Source organism: Pipistrellus kuhlii, unplaced genomic scaffold (assembly GCF_014108245.1).
Source record: "Pipistrellus kuhlii isolate mPipKuh1 unplaced genomic scaffold, mPipKuh1.p scaffold_m20_p_3, whole genome shotgun sequence".
NCBI classification, from domain to species: domain Eukaryota; kingdom Metazoa; phylum Chordata; class Mammalia; order Chiroptera; family Vespertilionidae; genus Pipistrellus; species Pipistrellus kuhlii.
In genome coordinates, this window is record NW_023425529.1 from 54,410,568 (window position 1) to 54,438,132 (window position 27,565).

The 27,565-nt window shown below is 41.0% G+C and overlaps 1 protein-coding gene across 1 annotated transcript in view; it reads right to left on the reverse strand.

The window, feature by feature from the left end:
* Window positions 1-20,333, reverse strand: part of WIF1 (WNT inhibitory factor 1) — a 76,323-nt gene extending 55,990 nt beyond the window's left edge. Inside the window, exons 1-2 of the mRNA XM_036457458.2 lie at window positions 19,850-20,333; window positions 19,230-19,369 (exon numbers count right to left, since the gene is read on the reverse strand). Coding sequence (XP_036313351.1) covers window positions 19,230-19,369; window positions 19,850-19,997 — 288 coding nt within the window. The 5' untranslated portion in view covers window positions 19,998-20,333. The remainder of the gene's footprint in view (window positions 1-19,229; window positions 19,370-19,849) is intronic.
* Between the last annotated feature and the right edge of the window lie 7,232 nt (window positions 20,334-27,565).

Sequence of the window (27,565 nt, forward strand, 5' to 3'; positions counted from 1 at the left end):
AGCTGTTTACCAGCCTCAGAATATAACTCCCCAAGTCAGTTTATTAGTCAAATGAAATGGTCTGAAATCAAGATAGTAGGGAAACGAGATAAAAGTTACCTAACATAGATTTTAGTAGCCTTTATTAGCATTATTTGGGCAAATGGTCTTTTGAAAAGTTAATTCTGCCCCAAAAGTGTGTTTTATTCTTTTGTTACAATTAACCCCATTGTCCAAACCATTTTTCTTTCTGTGATTTGAATTCAAACACGAAACCAAGAACAATGCAGAAATGATAATGACCAATAATAAATCACAGACATTTTAGACCCAAAAGGAACCCCATTATTTTACAGATGAGAAAATGAAATATTGTCTGAGGTCCCAGAGAGATGGTGTGGGAGTGGGCCAGAAGCCAGGTCTCCTCAGGCCAGCTCAGTGTGACACTGAGTTCAGAGAGCTGGACGCCATCACTTAGCGTGGAATGTGGGCATCCTGCCAGCGCACTCCCCAGCCTGGGCTCTGGGAGACTCCCTTTCTTTGGCCTCCTGGCTCCCACTTAGCACTCACAGCTCACTAATACAAAGGGAAGAAAGGACCCTACTTTTTCAGGGTCTACTATGAGTCAAGTATCTTGTACACATTATGCAACTGTATTTTGCTGCTGCTGTAAACGACAAATTAATTATTTCCTTTTAATACTTGAAATCATGGTCCCCAAGAGTTTAAGTTGATCAAGATTTGACCCTTTGCTGCTGTTTGCCTCTTTGATAGTAACTTCTCCCACAGTGAAGACAGAAAAGATGGTATGTTAGAGTTCTCCAAAGAAAAGGAACCAATAGGATTTAGAGAAAAATAGATAGATAGATAGATAGATAGATAGATAGATAGATAGATAGATAGATAGGTAAAATTTATTATAAGGTATTATTTCATGTGATCATAGAGGCTGACAAGTCTCCCTGGATCTGTAGTTGGCAAGCTAGACATGAGGACCAGTGGTTTAGTTCGATCTGAGTCCGAAGGCCTGGGAATGAGGAGAGCAAATGGTGTAAGTTCCAGTCTGAGAGCAGGCAGGCTCAGACCCAAGAGGAGCCAGTGTTCCAGTTCACAGGAGGTCAGACACGAGTTCTCCCTTATTTCTGGGAGAGTCTGCCTTTTTGTTTCATTCAGGTGTTTCGTTGATTGGATGAGGCCCACCCAAGTCAAATATTAATCGTTTCCAAAATGCCTTCAAAGATACATCAATAATAATGTTTGACCAAATGTCCGGACACATACAATCACCCATCACACATTGTGTCCTCTCGTATGTTCAGGGCCTGGACTAGGGGGAGGCAAGCAAGGCACTCAGAGCACAAATTTACAGAGGTGCTTCTTTGATAGGAACTTCTCTCACTGTGAGGCAGGAAGACAGAAAATACGGTATATAAATACCATTCTAGAAGAACCTTGCATATGCACAATTTCTCAAGGAACTGATGGCAAAAAAAAATATCGGAAATACTGAGTATGAAAACAGACTAAGGGTAATTATTTGTATGCTTAATATAAAATGGAATGGTAATTCATTTACATTTTCCAATGAAAGTTTCCTTATAATTTATATAGTATTTATTGAATGGGTCCTTATTTATTTTTATTGAAAGGCAAAAACATTTCTATAAAAGCATAAGCACACAAATCTTTTGTACATTAAAGAAAAATGCACAGCTAGTAAAGATCAGGTTTGAATTATTTTACTTTTGGCAATGGGCCACTCACTGCAAATTACTAGTATATAGAATATTCCTCATATTGAGTTATCTGCAGTTTCATTACTGCAGGATTTTTCACAGTCATTGTGAGGATTAAATTAACCTTATGAGGTGATATAAATAAAAGAATGTTTTAAACTATTACGTGCAATACAGAAAGGTGTCACTGCTATTAGCAAAATATAGAACAACTCTTACTTCAATTCAAGAGAGCCATACCAATTTATACGCTCTCCTTCAGTTCATGAGTAAATGTTCCTTCAAGTCCTGGATAACATAGGACTCCAACTCAAGTCCGCAGATACCCAAGAAACCAGGTAAGTGTAGAAATCCAACTTTGGGAACCAAAGACATCAGCCAGTCTGGAGGCAAGTGGGATTTTGCATTCATTCTCTCTGGCTCCTGAACTGTGTCTTGACTTAGATGATTTGATATTTACCTTGTAAGATGGCTCTCTGTAAATGAAAGTATTCTTTAAAACGTGATTTAGATAGACAGATTAGCTACTCATTTATAACATAGAGATGAAAAACTATATACATATATATGCCTACTTTGCCATACGTCTGCCAGGGTTGACACCCAGGCTCTACAGGTGACTAAGATATGACCTTGGGCAAGTTACTTCATTCCTCTACATCTCAGTCTTCTTACGTGTTTTACTGGAAATGAAAATAGTACCTTCGGCTCATAGACTAGGTCCCAATATGAAATGAGATAATCTATGTCAAATACTGAGGAGAACTGAGTGCATACAGTGAATGTCCAATAAGGTTCAGTCTTATTAGGTTAAATCAGATGAAATTTAACCATTTTGAACAACTAAAAATGACAACTTCAAGTGCATCAACCTAATATTTAGTAAAGTGATGCTATTTTAACCTCCTTGAATAATGTAAGGGTTTTACTGGTCAGGGTTCTTACCTAACTCATGCTCCACAGCATGCAATATAGATGAAATAAAATGTCTCAATAATATAGCTGCAGGTTCCGGAAAATCTCAGTTTCCAAGGGTTCAAATTGCAGTTTCATTGCAGATTCTGGAGTCAGACCACCTGAGTTTAAATCCTGGCCCCATTATCCCTTTGTTGAGTGATCTTAGGCAAGTTGCTTAACTTTTTTGTGACCTAGTTGCCATTTTTGTAAAATGAGAATATTAGTAGTGCTTATCTCAAAGGGTTGCTGTGAGCATTAAACTAGAAGAAAAGTGATTTTTACAATGATGGCAAGTAAAATATACTTAATAAGTGTTAGCTCTTCCCCTCTTTTTATCTTCTCTTCCTTTCTTCTTTTCCTTATCACACAAGATTTACAGACCAGTAACTGATTTCACAATTCCAGAACTAATAAAGTTAATCTCTAATTTAGCAATGAACTCTTCTTACCAGAGTATAAAGAGTAAAGTACCAGTTAATTTCATCTCTGACAATTTTACACTTTTGATAAGTATTTAGATGTCAAGGTTGAAGAAATACAGAACTGCTTATGTGAAGTAGCTGAAGAAATTGGGGATGTTGGCCAAGAGAACAGATGATGTGAGCTGTCCTCAAATGCCTGTGGGTTGGTTGCCAATCAAAAAGAGGTTAAAACATACTCCCTCAGGGTCCAGAGGTCAGGCAGAGGACGAAGGCCAGGAATTATAGATGTGAGAGGCATTCCAGTGGAGTCTCAATTGGGATTTGGGGTTCAGCTGTGCCTGGTGGTTGCGGCACCCGTTGGCATGCATGAGAATCAGGGGACCTGATAACAGGGACATTTCTTTATGCAGTTGCCAGGGGCTTAAGGGGACAGGAGGCACCCGGGCATATTTTTTCCTATGATTTTTAGAGAGAGTGGAAGGCACGGAGGGTTGGGGGGAAAGAGAGAGAGAAACATTGATATGAGAGAGACACATCGATCAATTGGTTGCCTTCCACACACACTCTGGGGCCAGGGATCAAACCAGCAACCCACCATGTACTCTTGACCAGAATCGAACCCGAGATCCTGTAGTACACTGACAACACTCTTACCACTGAGCTACACTGGCCAGTGCAAGATGCACATTTAGACTGAGAGATTCTAAGGCCTGTTGCTAAGGACAAGGCCTAACTTCTATGGGGACTTGGGCTGTAGGAAATGAACGTTTGTGTCTTCAGTTGGGGTCAGGGTATTAAGCCATGCTGCTTTGGGTACCAAGTGACAATGTGCAATGCCAAACGGAGGAGAGGGCTAGATTCCTCATTTCTCCAGAAAATGCCAAGCTGTTCTGAGGCCATAAGGCCTGTGGGGAGCATAGGCCAGCCCCTTGAGTCCTTATAGCTTAGGAGCTTGGAGAGGCTGTACCTCTCCCAGACCCCACTGCAGCGGCAGAGGTCAAGACATCTCCCTCCCGGATGGCCTGTGAGCATCCTTTCTAAGGACTCAGAAATAGCTGCTCTTTAGCTAAAGTAGCAGGAGTAAATGAACCCGAGGCCCTATATCAGCAATGGAGGTGACCAATCAGCCTTCTTTAGGATATAAATGTAAGATAGGACTCTCCAAATGGGAGTCCAGAGACCGGTGGTCTTGCGATATTCAGGTTACACCTGGATGCAGGTTTTGACCCATGATAGAGAATAACTTCCTATGGTCACCACAGTCAAAATGATAAAATAAATTCTGCTTTAGTAAGTACCCTGCCCCTGAGCATGTTCAACTAGAGATTGAGAGACCATAACTCATGGGTGCTTCAGAGAGAGGTTGGGCTTGATGGGTTAGATGAACTCTGGGAACTCTTCCAACTCTGCCATCCTATCTAAAGGTACAGCCAGAGAAAGCGAAGGAAAATATTGGATGAACATACAAAGATGATAACTCAAAACTTGATTCCTAGATGAAAATGGGGAATTATTTAATAGAAAGGGAGAGGTGATCCGTGTATAGTGAAATCATTCACATTTTCAGTTATTTAGGATGAGCTCTCAAACATATGATGAGTTGTAATGCTTTCAGTGACATTGAATTTGAGAAAGCATTTTTCGGACTTATTGGATGTATTAATGGTCTATTGAAATTAACTGCCTAAAGATTACAGTACCCCACAAACGGACCTCTTAGAGCCTTAGAAAATGTTGAGTTGGAAAATTTTACAAAGAAGCAACTTTTTACATTGCCACCTGCTGGCTACTGCTGTAAGTGACAGAAACATAAATGTAATCTCACATCCTAGTGAAGATCCAACTGGAAATACGAATATTGACTGAATTTACAAATGATAAGAATCAAGTTACTTCACTAAGTACTCAAAAACCAAATAGCAGAGTAATTTTACAAGTCTACTGGGGATCCATCTGGTTATTGCCTTAAGCAGGAGAGGTCCTACTCGGACTTCACTTCCAATGTGAATCCTCCCAATGGTGCATCCATGACTAACACTGAAACAGCCCTTGGAAATTAGACAACCTAACAAGCCATACAATGTGGTTTATTCAAGCCTATCTTCAGCTCCCACAGACTGTTTTCTCAAGTGTAGTTCTACTAGTAGATATTTAATTTGGGAGAGCTGATATGCTCTCTCACCTAGTTGTATTCATTTCCAGAAAATGCAAGTAAAAGGCAGAATACATTAGGCCAAACTATCTCAAGTACATAAAGGCCCTGAGTTAAGCAAAGAGGGTGTTCCAGATGTGCATGTTGTAGGTATACATTGCTCAAGATATGTTCTGAACAACACCAGGAACCCTGTGCAGATAATTCACTCCTCTTCCAACAATTAATGCTCCCTCCTCAATACTTTCACAGCACCTTGTTCATATTGCAATGATAACACATTTAACATTGTATTATTGTAATCTCCTGTAAGCAAGGGCCATACACAATTTACATTTCTTTTTTTAATATATTTTTATTGGCCAAAACCGGTTTGGCTCAGTGGTTAGAGTGTCGGCCTGCAGACTGAAAGGTCCCAGATTCAATTCTGGTCAAGGGCATGTACCTTGGTTGCGGGCACATCCCCAGTGGGGGGTGTGCAGGAGGCAGCTGATTGATGATTCTCTCTCATCGATGTTTCTAACTATCCCTCTCTCTTCCTCTCTGTAAAAAAAAATCAATAAAATATATATTAAAAAAAATATATATATATATATATATATATATATATATATATATATATATATATTATTGATTTCTGAAAGGAAAAGAGAGATAGAAACATCAATGAGGAAAGAGAATCATTGATTGGCTGCCCCCTGCACACCCCGCACTGGGGATCAAAGCCACAACCCAGGCATGTGCCCCGATGGGGAATCAAACCAAGACCTTTTGGTTCATAGGCCAATGTTTCAACCACTGAGCCACACCAGCCAGGCTACTTGTGGGGCGGGGGGGGGAGGAGGTTAGCATTCAGCACAAGCTTTGGCATTAGGTAGGCGCTCAATAAATATTTGTTGAGTTGAAGTCAAAAGAAGAGAGGAAGGAAGAGAAGGATCCATAGTTTCCAAAATCAGCACTTCTATTTTACACCTCATGTCTTAGCTCTAGATTAGGGGTGTCGAACTCAATCAGAGAAGGGGCCAAAATCTAAAATCCAGCCTAAATCGCGGGCCGAATGGTTTACTGAACAGTCATAAACTGTCATTGTGATGGAAATGCAGCGGAGTGCAGTGATGACAGCGCGGTGCGGGCCACATTGCAAGGCCTGACGGGACGGATTTGGCCCGCGGGCCTTGTGTTTGACACATGTGCTCTAGATCATTTTCAAATGCATAGGAGACTTTTTCATCTGAATTCTGAGCAGAAATTTATGTTTAGCAATTTCCAAATGGACTCCACTGTCTTTGAACCTCAAATTGTCCACCTATTTCCTGTATCATTTCTCAATTAAGACATAACCATCTCAGAGTCATCCTCTACTCTCTCATTTCCATAACACCTACGTTCGCTAAGTCCTGTCAACTCCACTGACAGCTAGCTCTAGATTCTGTTCCTTCTCTCCTTAATTCACACCTTTGTCATCTCTTGTGGTGTCTTAACTTCCTATTTGGCGCCTAGAACTCAGCCAGGCACCTCCTCCTTACCCTCCATCTGCCACCAAGGTTACCTTTCACACAGATATGATACTGTTATCTACTTTTAAACTTTCAATGCCTTTCCATTTTCTATAAGTCTATGGCATACAGAAATCCTCATAACTTCCCAGACTTACTGTTTTAGATCTATATTACTCAGATATATTCCATATATCCCAACTGTTCTGAACTGTCATTTTCCAATTACACCAATGGTTCTGAATCCTGTGTACCTTCCTGTGGGTCATTCAGCAAACCTAGAATGCCCATCTCATTCCCACCTGCTGTAGCCACTGTCTGCCTACTGGCCATCTTTTGTGGGTAGATGTTATCTCTTCTGTGGTATCTTCTTCAGGACAAAGGAAATTCTAAATTTACCCAATCAATGCCAAATCTTCTGGCTTTATGCTCCCGTAGTACTTTTCATAGGGTATTTAATGGGGCCACAGCTAGCGCACATGAAGGCTCTCTGCAAACTAAATAGAAGTGTCCCTGCTGGGCTGTGAGACTCTGTGTCCAGCTAACAGACTTGACAAATGATTTCAACGTGGTTGAGTTGAACTTGCTGGTTTGGTCAGGTTCCCTTATGCAATGGAAAACCTTATTCAACTGCGCATGTTGGTCCTGAGAACTTATCACAATTATTATGATTGCCTTGTTGATGCCACAGTCTTTGCCACCAGCTAGTGAATTCCCAGAAGGCAGTTGGATCAATTAAAGTGTATATACTCATGCGGAAACTGGTTTGGCTCAGTGGTAGAGCGTCAGTCTGCAGACTGAAAGGTCCTAGGTTCGATTCCGGTCAGGGGCATGTACGTTGGTTGCAGGCACATCCTTGATACGGGGTGTGTAAGAGGTCGATGTTTCTCTCTCATCGATGTTTCTAGCTCTCTATCTCTCTCCCTTCCTCTCTGTGGAAAATCAATAAAATAAAATAAAAAAATAAATTTTAAAAAGTGTATATACTCAGAACCTAGGACACAGTTGCACTGATAAATGTTTTTGTATTGTTATTTTTTGAAATGAGAAGATATTTAAAAAGTTATCAAAGGAAGATCTCCAAAGTGTATAATAAACTGTACCTAAGTGTTCTTAGCTATGGAATTTTGGGCAAGTAACCTGACTTTCTAATGTTCTAGTTTCCTCATCTATAGGGACAATAATGGTGCCTACCTCAGGGTAATTGTGACGAAGGGATAGTAAGTGCTTAGAAGAGTGCCCAGCCTGCATTATGTAGATGGTGTTCATTATTATTAACATAGAATAAATAGAATATTCTGAGGTGAATTCTTTTTTAAGTTTGACATCAAGATAATTTTGGAGGAAGAATATTTCTCCCTTGGTTTTTAAAAACATATAAACAGATATCCAATTTGTATAAAGATATGACCATACATGTTAAATAATGGAAGATGTTTTACTTAAGAAATAGAATAAAAATATTTTAGAATTTAGCCCAGCCAGCGTTGCTCAGTGGTTGGGCATCAACTTTGAACCAGGAGGTCACAGTTCGATTCCTGGTCAGGATACATGCCCATGTTGCAGGCTCCATTCCCAATAGGTGGCAAGTTGATTGATGATTCTCTCTCATCATTGATGTTCTATACCTATCTCCCTCTCCATTCCTCTCTCTAAAATCCATAAGAACATTATGTATATAGTAGAATTTAGAAGGAGTTTGGAGGCAATCCAAACTGCTTTTCTAATAGATAAAAAGAATAGAGTTACATGATCTTTCAGTATTTTGGCTTCTAGTATTTTTATATCTGGCCTCATCTTTCCCCACCCTAGCCCCCAGTATTCTTCCTTCCACACATCAATCCCAGACTTGGACACCATTAGCATCTCCCAGAATGCACTCTCATAACTCCCTTGCCTCTGCCTTTGATGGCCCACCTACTGTGCCCCACTCCCACCTCCGATGATTAAAGTGTATTTTCAGAACCTAGGACATGGTAGCATTGGCTATGCTTCAAGTGTGTCTTTCAAATCTTCCTTAGCCAAAATTCACTGCTCTCTTCTCTGTGTTCCAGAGCTCACTCTGTATTCACACCTCTATTTAGCTCTTATCAGAGCAAGAGTTAGTTTGAATCCCAGCTGCCTAGGTTTAAATCCCAGCTCTGCCACTTACTACCTATCAAATGGAAATAATAATGAGACCTACCTCATGCCTTCATTATTCAACAAATAGTTATCAACTGTTTATTAGTGTGTCAGGAGTTGTTTCAGGGGCTGGAGTTATATGTTTAACAGGACAAAGTCCTTGCTTTCATGAGCTTACATTGAATGGGAGAGTCAAACAATTAAAATCCTATATAATAAAAGCCTAATGTGCTAAGTGTCCAGTTGGCTGTTCAACCAATTCAAAGTATAATATGCTAATGATATGCTAAAGTTGCTCAAATGCTCGCTATGACATGCACTGACCACCAGGGGGCAGACACTCTGACCAGTAGGTTAGCTTGCTGCGAGGGTCTGGCTGATAGGGACTGAGCTAGATGGGCCAGACATGCCCTGGAGCCCTCCTCTGGTACCTCCCCACCTGACCAACCTCCCACATCCCTCCCTGGCCCCAATCATGCACCAGTGGGGTCCCTTGGCCCGTCCTGTGCCCTCTTGTGATCTGGGACCCTTTGGGGCATGTCAGAGAGCCAATTTTGGCCCAACAGCTAGGACCAGTCACTATGATGCTCACTGACCACCAGGGGGCAGATGCTTAATGCAGGAGCTGCCCCCTGGTGGTCAGTGTGCTCTCACAGGGGGAGCACGGCTCAGCCAGAAGCCAGGCTCACAGCTGGTGAGCACAGCAGCAGTTGCAGGAGCCTCTCCTGCCTCCATGCAGCACTAAGGATATCCAACTGCCAGCGTAGGCCCACTCCCCACAAGGATCGGACTTAAACCATCAGTCAGACATCCCTAAGGGCTCCTAGTCTGCAAGAGGGCACAGGCTGGGCTGAGGGCCCCTCCCCTCAAGTTCATGAATTCCATGCACCAGGTCTCTAGTAAAATATAATCAAGTATCATTATACTAAAGGCCATCAAAAAAAAAATATAGATTGTAGAGAGAGACTCAGAGTGACTGGGAGGAGTGGGAGCATGTTGTTTTAGAGAGGGGAAGTCAGGAAAAAGTCTTTGAAAGGGTGTAACATTTTATCAGACTTGGGGGAAACACAGAAGCAAGCCCCACAGAAATCATGCAGGAATGCATTTAAGTGGAGGAAAGTTCATGTGCAAAGGCCTAAGAAAGGAAGGATGAGCTTGATGATTGGGGGGACAGAAAGGCTAACAGAACTACTGCCAAGTTAGCAAAGCAGGGAGTGGAAGAAATGAGGTGCTCCTTCCTAGCCCCAAGACTTTCGGATTGTTATCTCCTAAATGCTCCCCAATCTATGTTTCCTTTCCCATCTTCGCTGATTTTGTATCTCGTTATCTCTGATTTCTCCTCTTACAGTTAACTCCCCTCGAAGCTATTTTCCATCCTGCTGACAAGATGATCTAAAATTTTTAAATAGTTAACTTGGACCCAATTGTTCTCTGTTGTAGACTTTTCCATGGGTTGACCTCATATTGCTTGTAGAGTAAGTCCCACATGCTTTAGTGCTGGACAAAGCCCTTTAGGACCTAGCCCCTGTCTACCTCTCCACTTCCTGCCTTTTACAAAAACTCCAGCCACACCAAAGTACTAATTCCCCAAGTAAAGCCATTTCTAAGCCCTATGCCTTACTTCAAACCATTTCCCTTCCCTAGAAATCATCCCATTCCAGGCTTTGCTTGGCTAACTCAAATCAGATGGCTCAGATTACTTCTCTCTGCGGTCATTATAACCTAGGAACACCCAGCACTTCCACAGTATCACGGAACAGGAATTGTTAAGGTGATGTGTTTATTTTTTTATTTTTAAATATATTTTATTGAATTTTTACAGAGAGGAAGGGAGAGAGATAGAGAGCTAGAAACGTCGATGAGAGAGAAACATCAGCTGCCTCTTGCACACCCCCTACTGGGGATGTGCCCGCAACCAAGGTACATGCCCTTGACCGGAATCGAACCCGGGACCTTTCAGTCCGCAGATCGACGCTCTACCACTGAGCCAAACCGGTTTCGGCAAGGTGATGTGTTTAGATATGTCTGCCTCTCCTGATAGCTTCAAATTTTCTCAAGGTCAAGGACTTGGTTCTAAACCATGTTTTCCCACCAGGGCATGATCTGAGTTCTGGCCCCAAGTGGTGAAGCCAGTTTAGCTCCTTTCCAGTGTGGCCAGCGAAGAACTCCTCCCTAACCTGTCCTTTGTCCCAGGTCCAATATGCTTCAGGGTGTCCCTCAGGTCCTTCAAAGGACAGCTGCTCTGTGACATTTTGTTCAGGTGAATGAGTTTCAAAAGATGCCAGACAATTTCCAAGAGCTTTTAATCATATTCATCCATAACATTTAAAAAGAAGACAAAGCCTACAGCTCAGGAGGCTAGATATCCATAGGTCTATCTGAGAAAAACAGGGAAGAACAGAAATTGTCCCGTGACTTTTGAATTTGAATTAATAAGTTTAAAGTGGACATAGAACACTTGAAGAAGCAGGTTTGTTTTAAATAAACCCATTTCTAGTGTTCATCCTCTCATTCTTTTAACTAAAGGATATCCAAACAAATGTAATTTCTATACGTTTATTATACTTCTCATGATACTTTAACGAGTAATATAGAAGTTGAGAATAGATGCTAGATCGATTCTTTTTCAAATTAACATTATTTTTCTTCTTTACGCATTGTTTTACATTAAGTTCAAAGTCCTAGGTTGCATTAGAAAATTAAATTGATTTTTAAAAAGTCCTTTGAACTAAAAATAATTCCAAAAAAGCAATTGTTTATAGTTCCTTCCTACTTACCTAAAAAAATTAATCTGGAGCTGATACTAATTATCACAAACTTTCCCAAAGTTAAGTGAAAAAGAAGAGCTGAATCATGGTGTGGAAAAACCACTGTCCTCCCAGCACATAGACCAAAGATTGACTTAATACCGCCCTGGGACAAACTTACAAAATGTCGAGTCTATTCTCTTCACAGCAGAGAAGAGAGAAACCTCCTGAACTGTTTGTATCTTTTTGTCCTCCCCAGAATCTTTCTCCATCATTTGAGCTTGACGTCCCCTTCACTGAATTCCCATTACCTCTCAGATACGAGGCCCCTCATGCTTACTTAGAACAAGGTGGCACCCACAGGCCATGTAAAGACTGAGAACACATTTGGTCGGGCCCTGCCAAGGCATTAGGGGTGAGTTAATTAAATGGTTGACCAAATAGAGCAGGCTAATTTTTAAGTTGACAATTTTGTCTATATCCCGAAAATGATGTTATAAATATAAATATCCACATGGCCTTTGGCAGAAATAAGGTTCCCCACCCCTGATAGAACCTGCCTTCCCCTTTAAGACCTCCAGGCCTTTGAACAGCCCAAGCTCACCACTCTGGAAGGCATTTGCCCCCCTTGCTGGTCTGATGAATGCTTTTGACCTTCAGGAATCACTTTAGACAACACCTGCTCGGGTGGGCGAGCTCAGGGGGCGGGCTCCTGGCTGGCTTCCTCCCTCCCCCACACAGGGAAAGAGTGGATTTTTTTGGTGAGAAGCCAGCCCCATACTTTCCAACCTCATTTCAATGAGTGTGATGAATATTTGTTTCCCAGACTATGAGCTCCCTGAGGGCAAGGACCATGTTTATTTCTCTTGGTGTGATCTGTGACTAACTCAGTGCCTGTGTTTATTGATTGAGTGAGTGCTTGAGGCATACAGAAAAACATGCTTGGGGGGAAAAAACCGCCCCATCCTAAGGAAATGTGGCCAAACTGCTCCCATGTTGTCCAGTGGGGCATGCTGGTTTAATCACCGCATCAAAAGAAGCCCTGACCCGAAGCATTTTCACTGAACTCTCAATCCTCAGAGTTTCCCCTTCATAGCACCCCTCCTATTCATTCATCAGGGACATTTAAGTTCAATGAATTTAATCCAAAACAAAATGCTTTATTGAATATCATACCTTTCACTTCACCACGACCACTTAAGAGGTTTTTTATTTGTGCAAGCTTTGTGAAGTTAGGAATAAACACGGAGGATAGCGGGGGTGGAAGGGGCTGTTTATGCGCCTTTATGCCACTGTGTAAGGAAGACATAGTGGAGTTTACATTTATGCCATGTATAATAAATCGCTGCAGAACCAGATGTTGTTTACAAGGTACCTTGTAACTCATCTCCTCAAAGCAATAAAGTCTCTCTCTCTCTCTTTTTTTTTTTTCTCTGGCAAAAGTTTGAGAAACTTACTGCTGTTTTCTATCAGCAGATACAACAGATGGCTGGCACATGCCTACTTTGCTAACTGAAATGGGCCCTCTGCAGAATTATTCTTTGATCCCTTGTGGCATATCCACAACACCACCATGCGAAACACCACAGCAGAGCAGTATCTAAACATTAAAGGGTTAAAGCTGTGCTTCCGATATGAGTACCTTCTTTAAAAAAAAAAAAAAAAAATCATGCCCGCAGTATGTAAACATATTCACATTCCCACTTTGAAACCATGGAACAGGGGTCACACTATGAGGCATTTCCTCCACTCGGTGATATAAAACCACCGCGAAGGTATGACGGCAAACCCCAGGAGGGCAGAGGTATGCGGCCACTTGGATTGTAACTAGCAAAACAATCATAACTCCATTAGGAAAAAATGCGGACAGTATACATTAAAGGATTTAAATAATACTGCTACTAATGAGGGTTACCGTAACTTCAGAGTTGAAAGGAGGTGTGTAGGGGAATTTGGCAATTCCTTTGAAGAGGGGGAGGAGGTACTTGAATTTAAATTCACTATTGTTTTTCTTTGATTTTTGTCATGGGGAGAAAGGAAGGGAGGAAAGTATTTTAATACAGTGCTCCTTAACCCAGCCAGCCTAATAGGAAATTTGAGATTGCAAACTGTAGCCAGTTTAATGGGACCAGTATTACATCATATCAAACCCTACATGGCAAAAACAAGCTATCCGGAGCTTTATGGGCATTTTAATAACAGAATTGGGTTATCCAGTTGATATTACAGAAACATGTCCAGTTGATATTACAGAAACAATAGAGTGATTCTATTTTTTTAAAATAGCCTGTTTATGGCTTCTTTTTATTTTTTCCCAATGGAATTTTCCTCATTTTAAAGCTGAATTTGGGTGTTATTGATAGGGATCATTCACAAAGACACCACTATCCAGGCAAAGTTATCAAGCTTTCTTTAGACTTGATTTTGAATTATTTTTATTCTTATTTGGAACAGTTTTCAATAATTCAAGAAGTTTTGTTTTTCATTGATAGGGAGCTAGCAAGTGTTATGAACATGTTTACAAATAACCTTTCATGTTGGAAAATATCTCATGGATACTTTGTATCTTCAGCATATCTAATAGTTCCCATTTTCAATGGTTATACATAAAACAGCGGAACACATTTCTGCAGTTTAACCCCAAAAAACCAATCCTTCTACAATATACACATGGCCACCCCGCTCCCCAGGACAACAGACAAAATTCTGCAATTCCTATCCTGTACCCACAGTAGCACTTTTCAGTTTTGTTTTTAAACATCTTGAAATTAAGTAAAATAAATCTATATCACTGACTTCTAGTGGTTATAAGAATTGTGATCCCACCCTAACCAGTTTGGCTCAGTGGATAGAGCATTGGCCTGCGGACTGTATGTTTGTTGCAGGCACATCCCCAGAAGGAGGTGTGCAGCAGGCAGCTGATTGATGTTTCTAACTCTCTATCCCTTTCCCTCTCCCTTCCTCTCTGTAAAAAAAATCAATAAAATATTTTTTAAAAGAATTGTGATCCCTATACACGATAGAAAGCTTATTCTAAGATCTGGATCTGTTGGTACAGTTATTAGAACTTGCTAGTAATCCCAGTGGTAGGTTTAGAGTTAATATTAACTATTTATCTTCACCCAGAGAATTTCTGTTCCAGAGACATCAATTTCAGCCCAGCCCTTATCAACCATCTCAGAAAACCAGGCATTTGGTCACAGGAAGGCTGGAAAAGTAATATAGAGATGGCTCAGCATAAATCCATTACCACTGCTAAAAAAGCCAACCTAAAAGAGATGTCCTATTAACTAGGCTCTCGATTCATAGTGCCTTAGCATTGTAATGCAGGTGATAGAATATATTAGAGTTATTAAAATCAAGCCTATACGATCTTTACAAATTTTATAAGACTGTATTAAACACACATTTATTGTATGGTCTACATAAATGGAAAAAACTTGGCCTTATACTAAATTGGTTCCTATGGAAATGAGCAGCGGTGTCCTAATATAAGAATTCAGATTTGTCTAACAAACTTCTCATTAAAATTTTATTTGAAAGCCATTAGGTTTAGAAAGGGGTGATTTTCCAAATAAAATGTTTAATTAGTGCATAGTTTAGAAAACTAAGGTGGTTGCCCATGACCTCTACCTGTCTCAAATTCAGGGAAAGGTTAGAAAAAGGAATGCTTTCTTGAAAAAAAAAAAATACCAACTATTAAAAGTTATATACAGTAACAAAGGGTATTTTCCTCAATTACTAAAAATCCTTTAAGCCTAAAGCTTCTTTTGTAGAAATTCTTTTCTCACCTAAAAACCTTGAAAAGGGGCATGACAGAAAATGAGTATTTTAAATGGATGATACAGTGGACACAGGGTTTTCCATGGAAAATGAGGATTTCAGGAAGAGGAAGAGGTCAGGCCATTTGATTTCAGGCAGGAAAGCCTTCCAAGGCAGATTTTCAGGGACCTCAAAAGATACTAGTGACCATCCAATAAGTGCTAGGGTATTCTTTTGGATCCATAGTTATGATCAGCTATGAAAACCGTTTGTTTTACCATTTTGTAATGTGTAGTGTAAAAATTACACTAGATAATAAACATCCATAAACTGTAAGACAAACATCGTATAACTTTAAACTCTAAAGTACACCTTTTTACACACATGTAATATAAAATAATTTTTAATTCTAAATCAATGCACATTCATTGCAGAATAAAACCAAAATACAACATGCAGATGTAACAGTGTTTACACCATGGAAGATCAGGCATTTATCAAATGTTTTTTTCTAATGTCTGCCCACATATTTTGTAATGCAATCAAACAGAATATGCTGTTATGGACTACTGACAATTTGTCATGAATATCTTTCCATGGCTTTGAGTAGAAGTCTAGAATGTTCTCATTAATGCTTTATTGCATTCTCCTGCCACTATCAGTGGACTCCTAAGTTCCACCCATTTTTAAATTTTTATAAAAAGTATGATGAGGAATAGTCTTGCACTAAAATTTTTTACTCAAATCCATGATTATATCTTTAGGATGAACCTCTGGAAGTAAAGTTGCCCAGTCAAAGGATCTAGATCAAACCTTTTGCCATCAGATTCTAATTGCCTTGCAAAAGGGCATCAGCCACATATGAATATGTACAATTCTCCACATACTAAAAACACTAAAAAATAAGTAAATAAACTTGACCAACTTGATGTAGAGAAAGGAATATCACTGTAATTTTTATTTGTATTTGCTTGAAAAACATAAACGTTATTTTAAATTGTCTAAGAACACCTTGGGTTATTGGACTGACCATTTATTGGAAGTAGATAACACCTATTGCCTCTATTAGCTCTTCAGATGTTGCCAAACACTTACATAGTAAGTTTAAATTTTCATTAATCAGTTATGTGTTTTGCTTGTGTTGAAATCCCTAAATGTTTGCTATTATTTGGATGAAATAACTAGATCATGGAATGAACTTTACATTTTCCATGTAGATGTTTTGATGTGGTTTGGCTTTAGCTAGAGATGCCTTTCAAAATATTTAATTAGTATTGAAGTCATTATTTTTCCCACCTTCAAAATTTCCACACATTTCAAAAATTATGGTGCTAAGATTACGTAACTTTATGGAGTAAAATGGGTCAAATTTAAATAATATATTCAAACACCTTGCTGTTTGGCATTGTAAAGATCCTACCCTGACCCTACCCTCCTCCTAAGAAGAACAGACACCAGATTTCACAGTTACCTATGGTAGCCTGTCCAGAGCAGACCGGGCACACAGAGGGAGATAATTTAATTGAGGTGCTAGCATTGTCCTGCATAACGAGATAATCCACATGGGTAATCAACACTCAAACAGGAGAGAAAAAGATGCTGGAAGCTTCATCTCCATGCCAGTTCTACCATCTTCTCTAATCCCCTACAAAAAAAATTTTCCTGGTTTGATAGGTATTCCATTTTGTACTCAACAATGTGCCAATGTTTGCAAACACACACTATGCCATAAAGTAGGGGTGTCGAACTCAATCAGAGAAGGGGCCAAAATCTAAAATCCAGCCTAAATCGCGGGCCGAATGGTTTACTGAACAGTCATAAACTGTCATTGTGATGGAAACGCAGCGGAGTGCAGTGATGACAGCTCGGTGCGGGCCACATTGCAAGGCCTGGCGGGACGGATTTGGCCAGAGGGCCTTGTGTTTGACACATGTGCATAAAGCAACAGGGGAAATAGCATGAAATTTAAGCCATTGCTTCAAATTCTGTACTTTGGAAGACAAACTCAGATGAAAAATAAATAAGTTAAATAGATAATAAATAGATTAGAGCTATTGATATTTTCTGCTGCTTCTACAGTTACCAAACCCTTTCAGCTACGCAGGGATATAAGTCAAGCTACTTTCTGATAGTTCTTATGAATCCATAAAAGTATAGGTAAGGAAAATGCTTTTTTAAAAAACACAGAATTAATATTGACCCCATTTGATACAAGTCAAACACAAGTAAACAGATTCAGGTGAAACAAAATGATAATAAAAAGGTCATTTATTGATTTATTACTGATTTTACAATATCCCAGAATTAACTGTCCATTAAGTATCTATAAAGAGGGAATTGTAGGAAGAAAAGCAATAATCTTTCTAGAGAGCAGTAAGAGCCTCAGTGAATTCAAATGCAAAATGAGGATATCAGAATAGATGGCCTTCTGGCTATGAACTTCAGTGGGTACAAAACATCTCTCTCATTTATCTTGTTGTTGCAACAATGAAGTGTCAAAGGATTTAGGTTTGATCTACTTTGGAAAAGAAAAATGAGAGAATAGATCTGAGGGAAAAGAGACAGCTAAAATGGTTATGCCCATACTATAACAAGTAATTAAGGGGAACCAATGTGGTTTCTCAATTTAAAATAGTTACTTTTTATAAAGAGGATTGTTGTTGTTTTTCTGGATCACGGTCTTCATGAAAATATTCATTTAATTATTTTAGAATTTTAAAAAAGGCCTGAAAATGTGATTTTAATTAGAATTACAATGATTTTCATATTAGACACATTTTACCAACCAATTAAAAAAAGACCTGAAAATGTGATTTTAATTAAAATTACAATGACTTTTATATTAGACACATTTTACCAACCAATGAGCAAAATAACTTATTACTTACCATTTGTCATTAGAGGTAATTTATGTGATACTGAAACTGTACAAACGGTAACATATAAAAGATGCTAATGTGCTAGGAAATAAAAGAAATACTTATTTATAAAAATATATTGCAGTTTTCTTTTTCCATATAAAATTATTTAAATGGTAACTTTAAAAAGTCAATAGCCTGCAATATTTTACAATTGTTCATATATATATATATATATATATATATATATATATATATAAAATTGATTTCAGAGAGAAAGGGAGAGGGAGAGAGAGATAGAAACACCAATGATTAGAGACAATCATTGATCGCTACCTCCTGCACCCCAATCCCCAGGGGATTGAGCCCACAACCCGGGCATGTGCCCTCGTCCAGAATAGAACCCAGGACCCTTCGGACTGACGCTTTATCCACTGAGCCAAACTGGCCAGGGCCAAATGTTCTTATATGACACTTTTTGAATCTGTGAGCTTCTACCAGAAATATATAGCATTCACATCACTCCAGTAACATTCAACATACCAATTTTTTTCAAGTGCACAATGTCAAAAATATGTATAGGCTTTAAAAACAGACTGTAAAGTATAAATGCCATAAATAATCAGTATATGCTATTGGGGGGGGTATAGCCTTTTAAATATATGTTAAATTTTAATGTCAATAATTACAGAAATAAGTGATGTTGGTATTTGAGGTCTTTATATTCCAGCAGTCTGAAGACACCCCGTCTTATCAAAATGGTGAATTTTTAGGCACGTTACTTGCTCTTTTCCTTGGGGAATCCTTAATTTATGAAGCATGTTTAAATAAAAGGGGTTCATTCTTTTTTTGTCTTGGAGATCAGATGAGAAACCATTCTTAAACATTGTAAAATACACCAGACTACACACTTTACAGTCATTATGTACACTGTCGTTAAGCAGGGGAAATGTTAAAGGGTCCTTTTCTCCGCCCTTTCTGGTTACCAGCACTTACCTTGCCTGCAGCTTGCCAGGTAAAATTCATGGAGTGGATATTGACAGGAATAGCTGGCATTCTCTGTTGTGCTTTTCTGAAATCATGTGTGAAGGGGGCCATTTTCCCTTCTGAAACAATCAGGATGTCTTCTTCAAACCCTGGTGTTAGAAAAAGAAGCAAAACTATTAAAACTAGGTGGACTTAGAAGAATCAAAATCAGCACCGCGTGCCAGAAAGAACACCCAGGAATCAGTAGGGTTCATTGCTTTCCACAAAGCACCTGCCTTGGGACCGATTCATTCTCCTCTGTTCTGTGATCAGAATGATGCCAACAGGCACACGCTTTCAGGGAGAAGGAGCGCTAGCTGGCGGTACCCAGTGCTGGGTCCACCTAACCACGGAGGGTTGTAGGATCTAGCAACAGCAAGATCCGAATGTTAGATGAGCCTAAGTTTCACGAGAAAGAAGTTTCTATGCTTTCCGATGGCATAGCTCGTGAGAAGGGGGAGCAACCTCCCTTGGAAATTAAGTTTTAAAAGCATCCTAAAAGTCATGCATCACTCCTCCGTTAATGAGAGCGTTGGAAAGAGCGGAGATACAGGCAGGGGAAGGTCGCTGGGCTCTGGGGCCTTCCTTACCTATGAGCACTCTTGCCTGGTGAGCGTCGATCCACAGGTATAGGCTTTCCTCGCGCGGCTGCCCGACCTCCGCGCGCAGCCCCAGCAGGCACGGGAGGATGCTCCAGAGCCCGAGCGCGGCGGCGGGGAGGGCGCTCCTCCGGGCCATGCTCGTGCGGACCCCTCGCCGGCGGTGGCTCCCGCCGCTGGAACTCCTCCGACCTCACCCACCCGGACCTGCGGCGGCGAGGCTGTCCCCGCTGTCCCCGCGGAGTCGTCCGCGCTCGTGGCGTCCCGCTGGGGACGAGTGAGCCCTGGAGGAGCAGAGGAGGAGGAGGGGGGAGAGCGCAGCGCGAGCCGGGCTGCAGGCGAGGGCGCAGGAGCGAGGGGGACAGCGGAGACGCGAGGCTGGCAGAGCCGCAGATGCCAGCACGCCCAGCGAGACCCACAGCCAGAGGGTTAAATACGCGGAGAGAGGGAGCGCGGGAAGGGAGGGCGCCAGGGGGTGCGTGTGAGCAGTGACGAGGCCCGGCGAGCCGCCGCTGGGGGGCGCTGCGGAGCGCGCGGGGCGGGGCGGCGCGGGGCCCGGAGGCGGCGGGCCCAGAGGGAAGGCGTGCACAGGGGGCGCGTGGTGGAGGTGGCTGCGAAAGGGGAGTTGGGAGGCACCCCTAGGACTGCCCTAGCCTGTGGCTCCAGCCAGGCGAGGCACGGGCCTAGGGAAGTAGAGTGAGCTGAGCTCTCAGGGATGGATTGAGCGCCGATGATGATGATGATGATGGAGACGAGTCCCATTTCTACCCTGGTGCTAAGCGAAGGCGCGTTTTCTCCCACGTCTCCCTTTCCGACTATCATTCCTCTCTCTCCGCAAAGCCATCCTCTCTGATCCGCGCTATGCTGACAGGTTGCGCGTTGCCCTGCCCTTAAAACCCGAGTCTCCAGCGCCCCGCGCTGCCCCGGCCGCAGGCCCCGGGCTCCGCGGGGCGCGGGCTTTCACGCCGCACTGGCCAGGCACCTGGACGCGGCTTGCACACATGGGGGGGCCCTTCTCTCCGCTGACCCGGCAGCGCCAGGAATTGTTCCCAGGCGTCCCTGACCCCGCATGTGTAGGGCTCCCAAAAGTTGTGACTATCTTCATATGGACTGGTGTTTCAAAACAAACAAAAACTTGGAGGCGTGCTCTGGTCCTGAAATCACAGGCGCCGGAGGACAAGCCCGAGGCGCCGGTCTTGCCGTGGGAAGAGTAGGTGACTGGCAGTGACCTAAGGCCTCCCCCACCCACCGTCCCCAGCAGAAAGGACTTCACTTCCCCCTCACCCAGCCCCTGGGATGCGCAAAGAAAACAGAAGCAAAAGGTTGGGGTTATTATTATTTTTTTTTTAAAGAACGATTTCAGGCTCAGAAGAGGGTTGTTTACTTCTCTTTGTTCTTTAGTGCCCAGATGCCGCGACAAACGCCCAAGGACTGGGTGTCTGGGCCGTGGCGGTGTTTCACTCGGTGGCTCCGTGGACAGTTCAAGAAGGAAAACCAAACAGAAACAACAGAGGAGGCGCTGAACATGTGCACACGTTGAGTTCAACAAACGTTGGGTCACGAGAGGTTATTCACTGTCAGGTCGTGAGAAGTTACTGAAAAGAGCAGAGGATGTAGTTCCAGTTACGAAATATTTCCAGTTGTACCATTGTTGGTCTTTGAAGAGATTTAGATAAGCCCGTGACTATTTGAACTTACAGTGTCTTAATTTTAAAAGGATTTTTTTTTTATTTGAAGTGCTTACTTAATCCTCACAACTCTTTTAAGCAGGTACTATAATTATTTCCATTTTATTGATGGGGAAACAAGGCTCAGCAAGGTCCAGTAAGTTGACTGTGGTTACCTAGCTGGTAAATGGCAGAGTCAGGGTTCAAAACCCACGCATGGTGATTTCAAAGCCCATGCTCTTCACTGCTATACTTCATACTGGTGAGTAAATCGCATTTAAGTCTGTTTGTATCCGAAACTTCACATTGTTCTCCCTTTAAAATAAAAACAGTTAACCTCTTTTCAAAAATTTTCAGAGAATATTCATTTATGTAATGTATTCATATGCATTGGGCAATCTTTAAAGCACTTTAGCATTGCAATGCCAATTATCTCCTAGTTAAAGATAATTTCACAAGACAATGGACATTTTCTTTGACTCCCAGAAAGTGTGATTTTAATTGAAATGTTTTGCTTAGTATTACTCAAGCCTCAATGGCTCTTGGTGCAAGGACGCCCTCTACAGGTTGTTCTAATCAAACACCAGTAATTAAAAAAATCCATGAAATGTCCTTTTTGGTAGAGAAAAAGAGGTACTACTCAGTTTCCTAGTTCAGATTCCTCAAAGTGGGATTTTTCTGCAGCAGCGGTGTAGTTTGGTGTTGGTGATAATGGGAATATATTTTGCTCTAAAGAATTATTTTCCCTTCCAGAATGGATGGTCTCTGTTCACTTCTCCCCAACAGTGGACAATTAGAAATTTCATATTTTATTATAGAGGAAAAGGTTATTTAAAAAAATCTTGGAGTTGAACTTTTTTCGTCTTTAAAGGGAAGGAAGAAACATATGTTATACATAGGTCAGATATTTTCAAGAGTAACCGAGTATGTCTTTTGAGGGGAAGGTCCATCTAAGAGCTAAATCAGGCTTGACTTTCTGTTGTTAAGGAGCTGTGACAGTGGCTTTTGTTTTCATTCAGAATGCAGTGATGTTTTTAAGTTTCTCCACTCAAATAAAAATACAACAACATCTATTTGCACATGATAAAAATTCGGAAATAATGTGCTAGGACACAATGTATTACCAATCAACTTTATTTAGTTTGTAAATTCTACCATTGATTTTCCAGTCCATTATCCTTTCTTTTCTTGTGTAATTTATTCTCATCAATTACATTTGCATGCAGGTTCATTTGTTTGTTCATTAACTCATTCACTCATTCCAAAAAGATTTATGAAGTACCCATTTTGTGCAAGACACTGACCTAGAAAGTACAGGAAAGACAAAGGCAGTAAGAAACATCATGAAACTACATGAAAAACAAAAAAAATGACCTCAGCCATTGAAGACCATTGGAGTTACAATGAATAAGACAAGCGCCTAAGCAACCATAATGGGAGATAGAATATAGTGATTGTTGACAAGACAGAGGACTGGAAATTCAAAGAAAAATCTTATATCTGGGATTCTGGAAGCTTTTTAATTCATTCATTCAAGTGTCAGATGTGTGCCCTGTACAGGCACAGGGGAAAGGCAACTGAAAAGACGGCCCCTGTTCTCAGATACTCAGTCTAACAGGCAAGGGTGTTAAGAATAAGCAATAGGAATGAACACCATGATGGAGACGTAAAAGCGGGGATTGGGGTGGAGGGGAGTCTCTTGATGTGTTCTGGGAGAACTTCCTAGAGTGCAGCGAACTTGAGGCGCCTTAAAGGTTAAAGGGCAATTGAACATGCAAGGGAGGAGGGGTGTCCATGCACAGAGAGTGGCCATAGATAGCAAAGACGAGACTAGAGAAGGAATAGTGCTATCAAGGATCTGCCAGTAGCACTCTGCAGTGTGTTGAACCTGGAGTGAGGGGAAGAGGGAGTGTCTGGATGAAGCTAAAAAAAGGTAGGAGATGGTTATGGAAGATTTTGTGCTGAGAAGAATCCCCCGAAATTTATGGAGAGACATTGTCCTTAAGGAGGTGAAGTATAACTGCCCACTCCTTAACTATGAGAGACTTCCTTTCATAGAGTTCAGTATGGAAAAGGGGAGGGAGGTAACTACAATGGAGAGACCTGGCAACTATTACCTCATCTAAGTGATCAAGGTCAACACCAACAGGGATGCTCTGTTGACAGTATGTACCCTTGATGTGGAATGATAAGAACGGCACTTTTGTGGCATTCTCCTGAAAACCCATAGGCTCAGTCTAATCATGAGAAAAGTATCAGAAAAGCCAAATTGAGAGACATTCTACAAAATACCTGATGAGTTATCCTCCAAAATGTCAAGGTCATTAAAAACAAGGGAAGTCTGAGAAACTGTCACAGCCAAGAGAAGCCTGAGACACATGACAACTAAATGTAACATGCTATCCTGGATGGAACCCTGGAACAGAATAGGGACATCAGATAAAAACTAAAGAAATCTGAATAAACTGTTAATAACAATGTGTTAATATTGACTGATTAGTTATAGCAAATATACCACACTTAATGTAAAATGTTAATAATAGGGAAAACAGAGTATGGGGTAGATAGGAATTCTCTATACTATCTTTGCCATTTTTCGGTAAAGCTATTCTAAAAAAATAAAGTTTAGTTTTAAAATAAAAGGTAAGTCACTTAGCTGCTGACATTTGAAAATCAGATTTCTCATAAAACTTAGGATTTCTAGCTTCTTAAGGCCTTTTCTGGCTTCTCGTGGCTTTTTCCAGGAAAATGTAGGCCTCTGTCAATGTTCACTCCTTACAAGGGATGTGTGTGAGTAGGGACTGCCATTCAAACAGGGCTAGCGCTCTCTACTTCTTACGGTTAAAGTATTCCTCTGTGGAGCCTTTTTCACTCATCTGCTTGACTTGCTGGGTTTCGTTAGGCATCTGAGTTGTGGCCTGGAGGAGAGGCTATGGGACAGGCAGGGAGAGAGTACCTCAGGGCTAAGGGGGCTGGAAGAGTGGTTGTGTGGGAACAAGGGCAAAGCCTGCTGTAGGGGGGATCTTGTCAGTGCCATTTCTGCCAGCCACTCTGCATCATGGTCTTAGCCAAGGCTGTCTGGGTCACTACAGGCTTTGAGACTGAGATTGAGGCATGTCTGCAGCACCTTGAGCTGGGTTTTGAGAAAGATGGAAGCAGGCCCCCTTTCAGCACACTGGCATAGAAAGGAGGACATAGATAGAAATCGAATAGAGAAAGTAAGTATTTATTTATTTATTTATTTATTTATTTATTTATTTATGTTAATCCTCACTGAGGATATTTTTCCATTGACTTTTAGAGAGTGGGAGGAAGGTGGGGAGACAGAGAGAGAGAAACACTGATGTAAATGAGACACATTGATTGGTTGCCTCCTGAACACACTCTGACCAAGTCTGCAGTGGAGGTACATGCCCTTGACTGGAATAGAACCCAAGACCCTTCAGTCCATAGGCCAATGCTGTATCTATTAAGCCAAACTGGCTAGGGCGCCAAGCATTATTTTTAATGCAGTCCTGTTTTTAAAAGACAAACTGTGTGTGTGTGTGTGTGTGTGTGTGTGTGTGTGTGTGTGTGTGTAGTTAATCTATCTATATAAAAGCCTAATTTGCAAAGTGTCTCCTCAGGATTTCGACTGACCAAGAGTTCAATCACTTGCTATGATGTATGCTGACCATCAGTGGAACAAAGGAAGGCCCTGGCCAATGGCCAGCAGCCAGGGAAGGAAGGCCCTGGATAGCAGCTAGCAACTGCTAGGGACCCTACCTGTGCACAGATTTCATGCACTGGACCTCTAGTATGTATATAAAACTATGCATAGAAAATATCTAAAAGGTTACATGCCAAAATAGTTCGAGGAAGTTATCTATGGGAAGTAGAACCTGAGACTATGGATTAAATTTCACTTTAAGCACAAATATTTTCTGATGTTTAAAAAAATGTAATCAAAAGCCATTTTTAAGAAGAGAAAGATCCTTTTCTTTCCTCCTTCAGTCAGTTTCTCCCAAAGTAGGCAGCTGTCACCAGCCTGAGCCAGCACCTCTTGCCGTGCTGCCTGCATACTTTATCACTTAAGAACTGTACATCACAACACATGACAGCTCATTACTGAAGCACAGCACCACTGAGCATTCCTCATCATCCCGGGCAGCGCTCTAGCTTTTCTCTCCTCACGTGAGGGCATTGCCAAGCAACCTGCCACATACCTTTTCTTCCACAAACCATACCCGTTATTTTCTGTTCCTCCATGCTGCTGCATCCCTGTGACACTTAACAGAAGTATTTCTTTTATGGTGGAGGAAAAGGGAAATAATTTTATTGCACAATAATAGAGAAATGGAAAACAAAGTACAGTACCTGCATAGGATGAAATATTAGTGAACTATTAAAAATGACGTTTCAACATATGTTTTTAACCATGAAATTATCATTACACCAAGATGATGTACATCAAGCACGTCAAACTCGCAGCCTACAAGCTTCATGCAACCCACAATGAATATTTTTGCAGCCCAGCAAGACATTTTAATAAAAATTTCATAACTTAGCTCTTTTTGGTTCAGTGGATAGAGCGTCGGCCTGTGGACTGAAAGGTCCCGGATTCAATTCCGGTCAAGGGCACGTACCTTGGTTGCGGGCAACATCCTCAGTGGGGGGTGTGCAAGAGGCAGCTGATTGATGACTCTCTCTCATCAATGTTTCTAATTCTATCTCTCTGCCTTCCTCTGTAAAAAATCAATAAAATTATTTTTTAAAATATAATGAACTACAACGTTCACTCATGACTGATTATTATAATTGTGTTGCATTCATTTCCATTAATGTGCCTTACACACAGGTGCACCACTTCTCTCCACTAATACTAGCAGCAAATATTTTAGCAGCCAATGGCCACGTAGTCTTGGACTGACTTGTCTGGTGTGTGCAACAGGAAATATTTTGCTTTTGGAGAACAAGAAAAATAGGTTTATTTGCATTACACTTATTAATTTATACAGTTATTCGGTGCCTGGTAAGTTAATGTTTAAGAAAAAATATTAATTTTTATTAAAATGTTCTATTATTTTATGTTAATGGTGACTCATTTATTTTAGCCCTTTGTATTCAGCATGTCTCTATCAAAATAAACCTACATTTCTATGAAAATTAAAGCTTTTGGTTTTTGGTTTTTTTTGGCCCACATAAACTTAAACCTTGTTTTTTGGCCCATGTTAGCCTTTTAGTTTGACATGCTTGATGTACACGGTCCATCACTCCCAAAAGGTTAAAAAATCGTACACTTTAAATATGTGCAGTTTACTATGTGTCAACTGTATTTCACTAATTTTTTAAAAAAATTTTTAAAGAAATAAAAAAAAATTGATGTTTCATTGGGACGTAAAAAGCACTCTCCATAAAAGAAAGAATTGGTAAATTGGATTATATTAAAATTAAAAAACCTCATTTTATCAAAAGATAGCATTTAGAGTGAAAAGGGAAGCCATAGAGTAGAAGATACTTGAGATATATGACTCTTATTTGGAATATATAAAGAAATTACAAATTTATAAGAAAAAGGAACTCAGAACCCAAATGTGTCATTTCAATAATAACTACATAATTCATCTGAAACTGCAAAGCCTCACCAGTAGCTGCTATTTTATGAGTTCTAGAAGCAGTGGTCTGAAGAGATGACTCAAGGCCGGGATATGAAGCTGCTTGCTCACCTGTGGATCTGAGGCCGTCCTCAAAACAACAGCAGGAGGGGATTCTTAATCATTGATCTCTGAAGTCTACAGAGCATTGTGAACCTTCCCCCAATTCTTCTCTCCAATTTACCTGCTAATCTGGGTTCTAGTCCTTCACCCATTCCTACATCCAGAAAGTCATCACAGACACAGATATCTCAGGACACAGACGCCAGAAGCACTGGAAAATCCCAGGAGTACTGCGTGGAGGAGCTTCATTCAGAATGAGCCTCAAAACAGCAGCAGGACGCTGTTGACATAGCTTTGAGAAGGCCATTTTGCCTCAAGCAGGAGCAGGCACACCTGCTCACCCA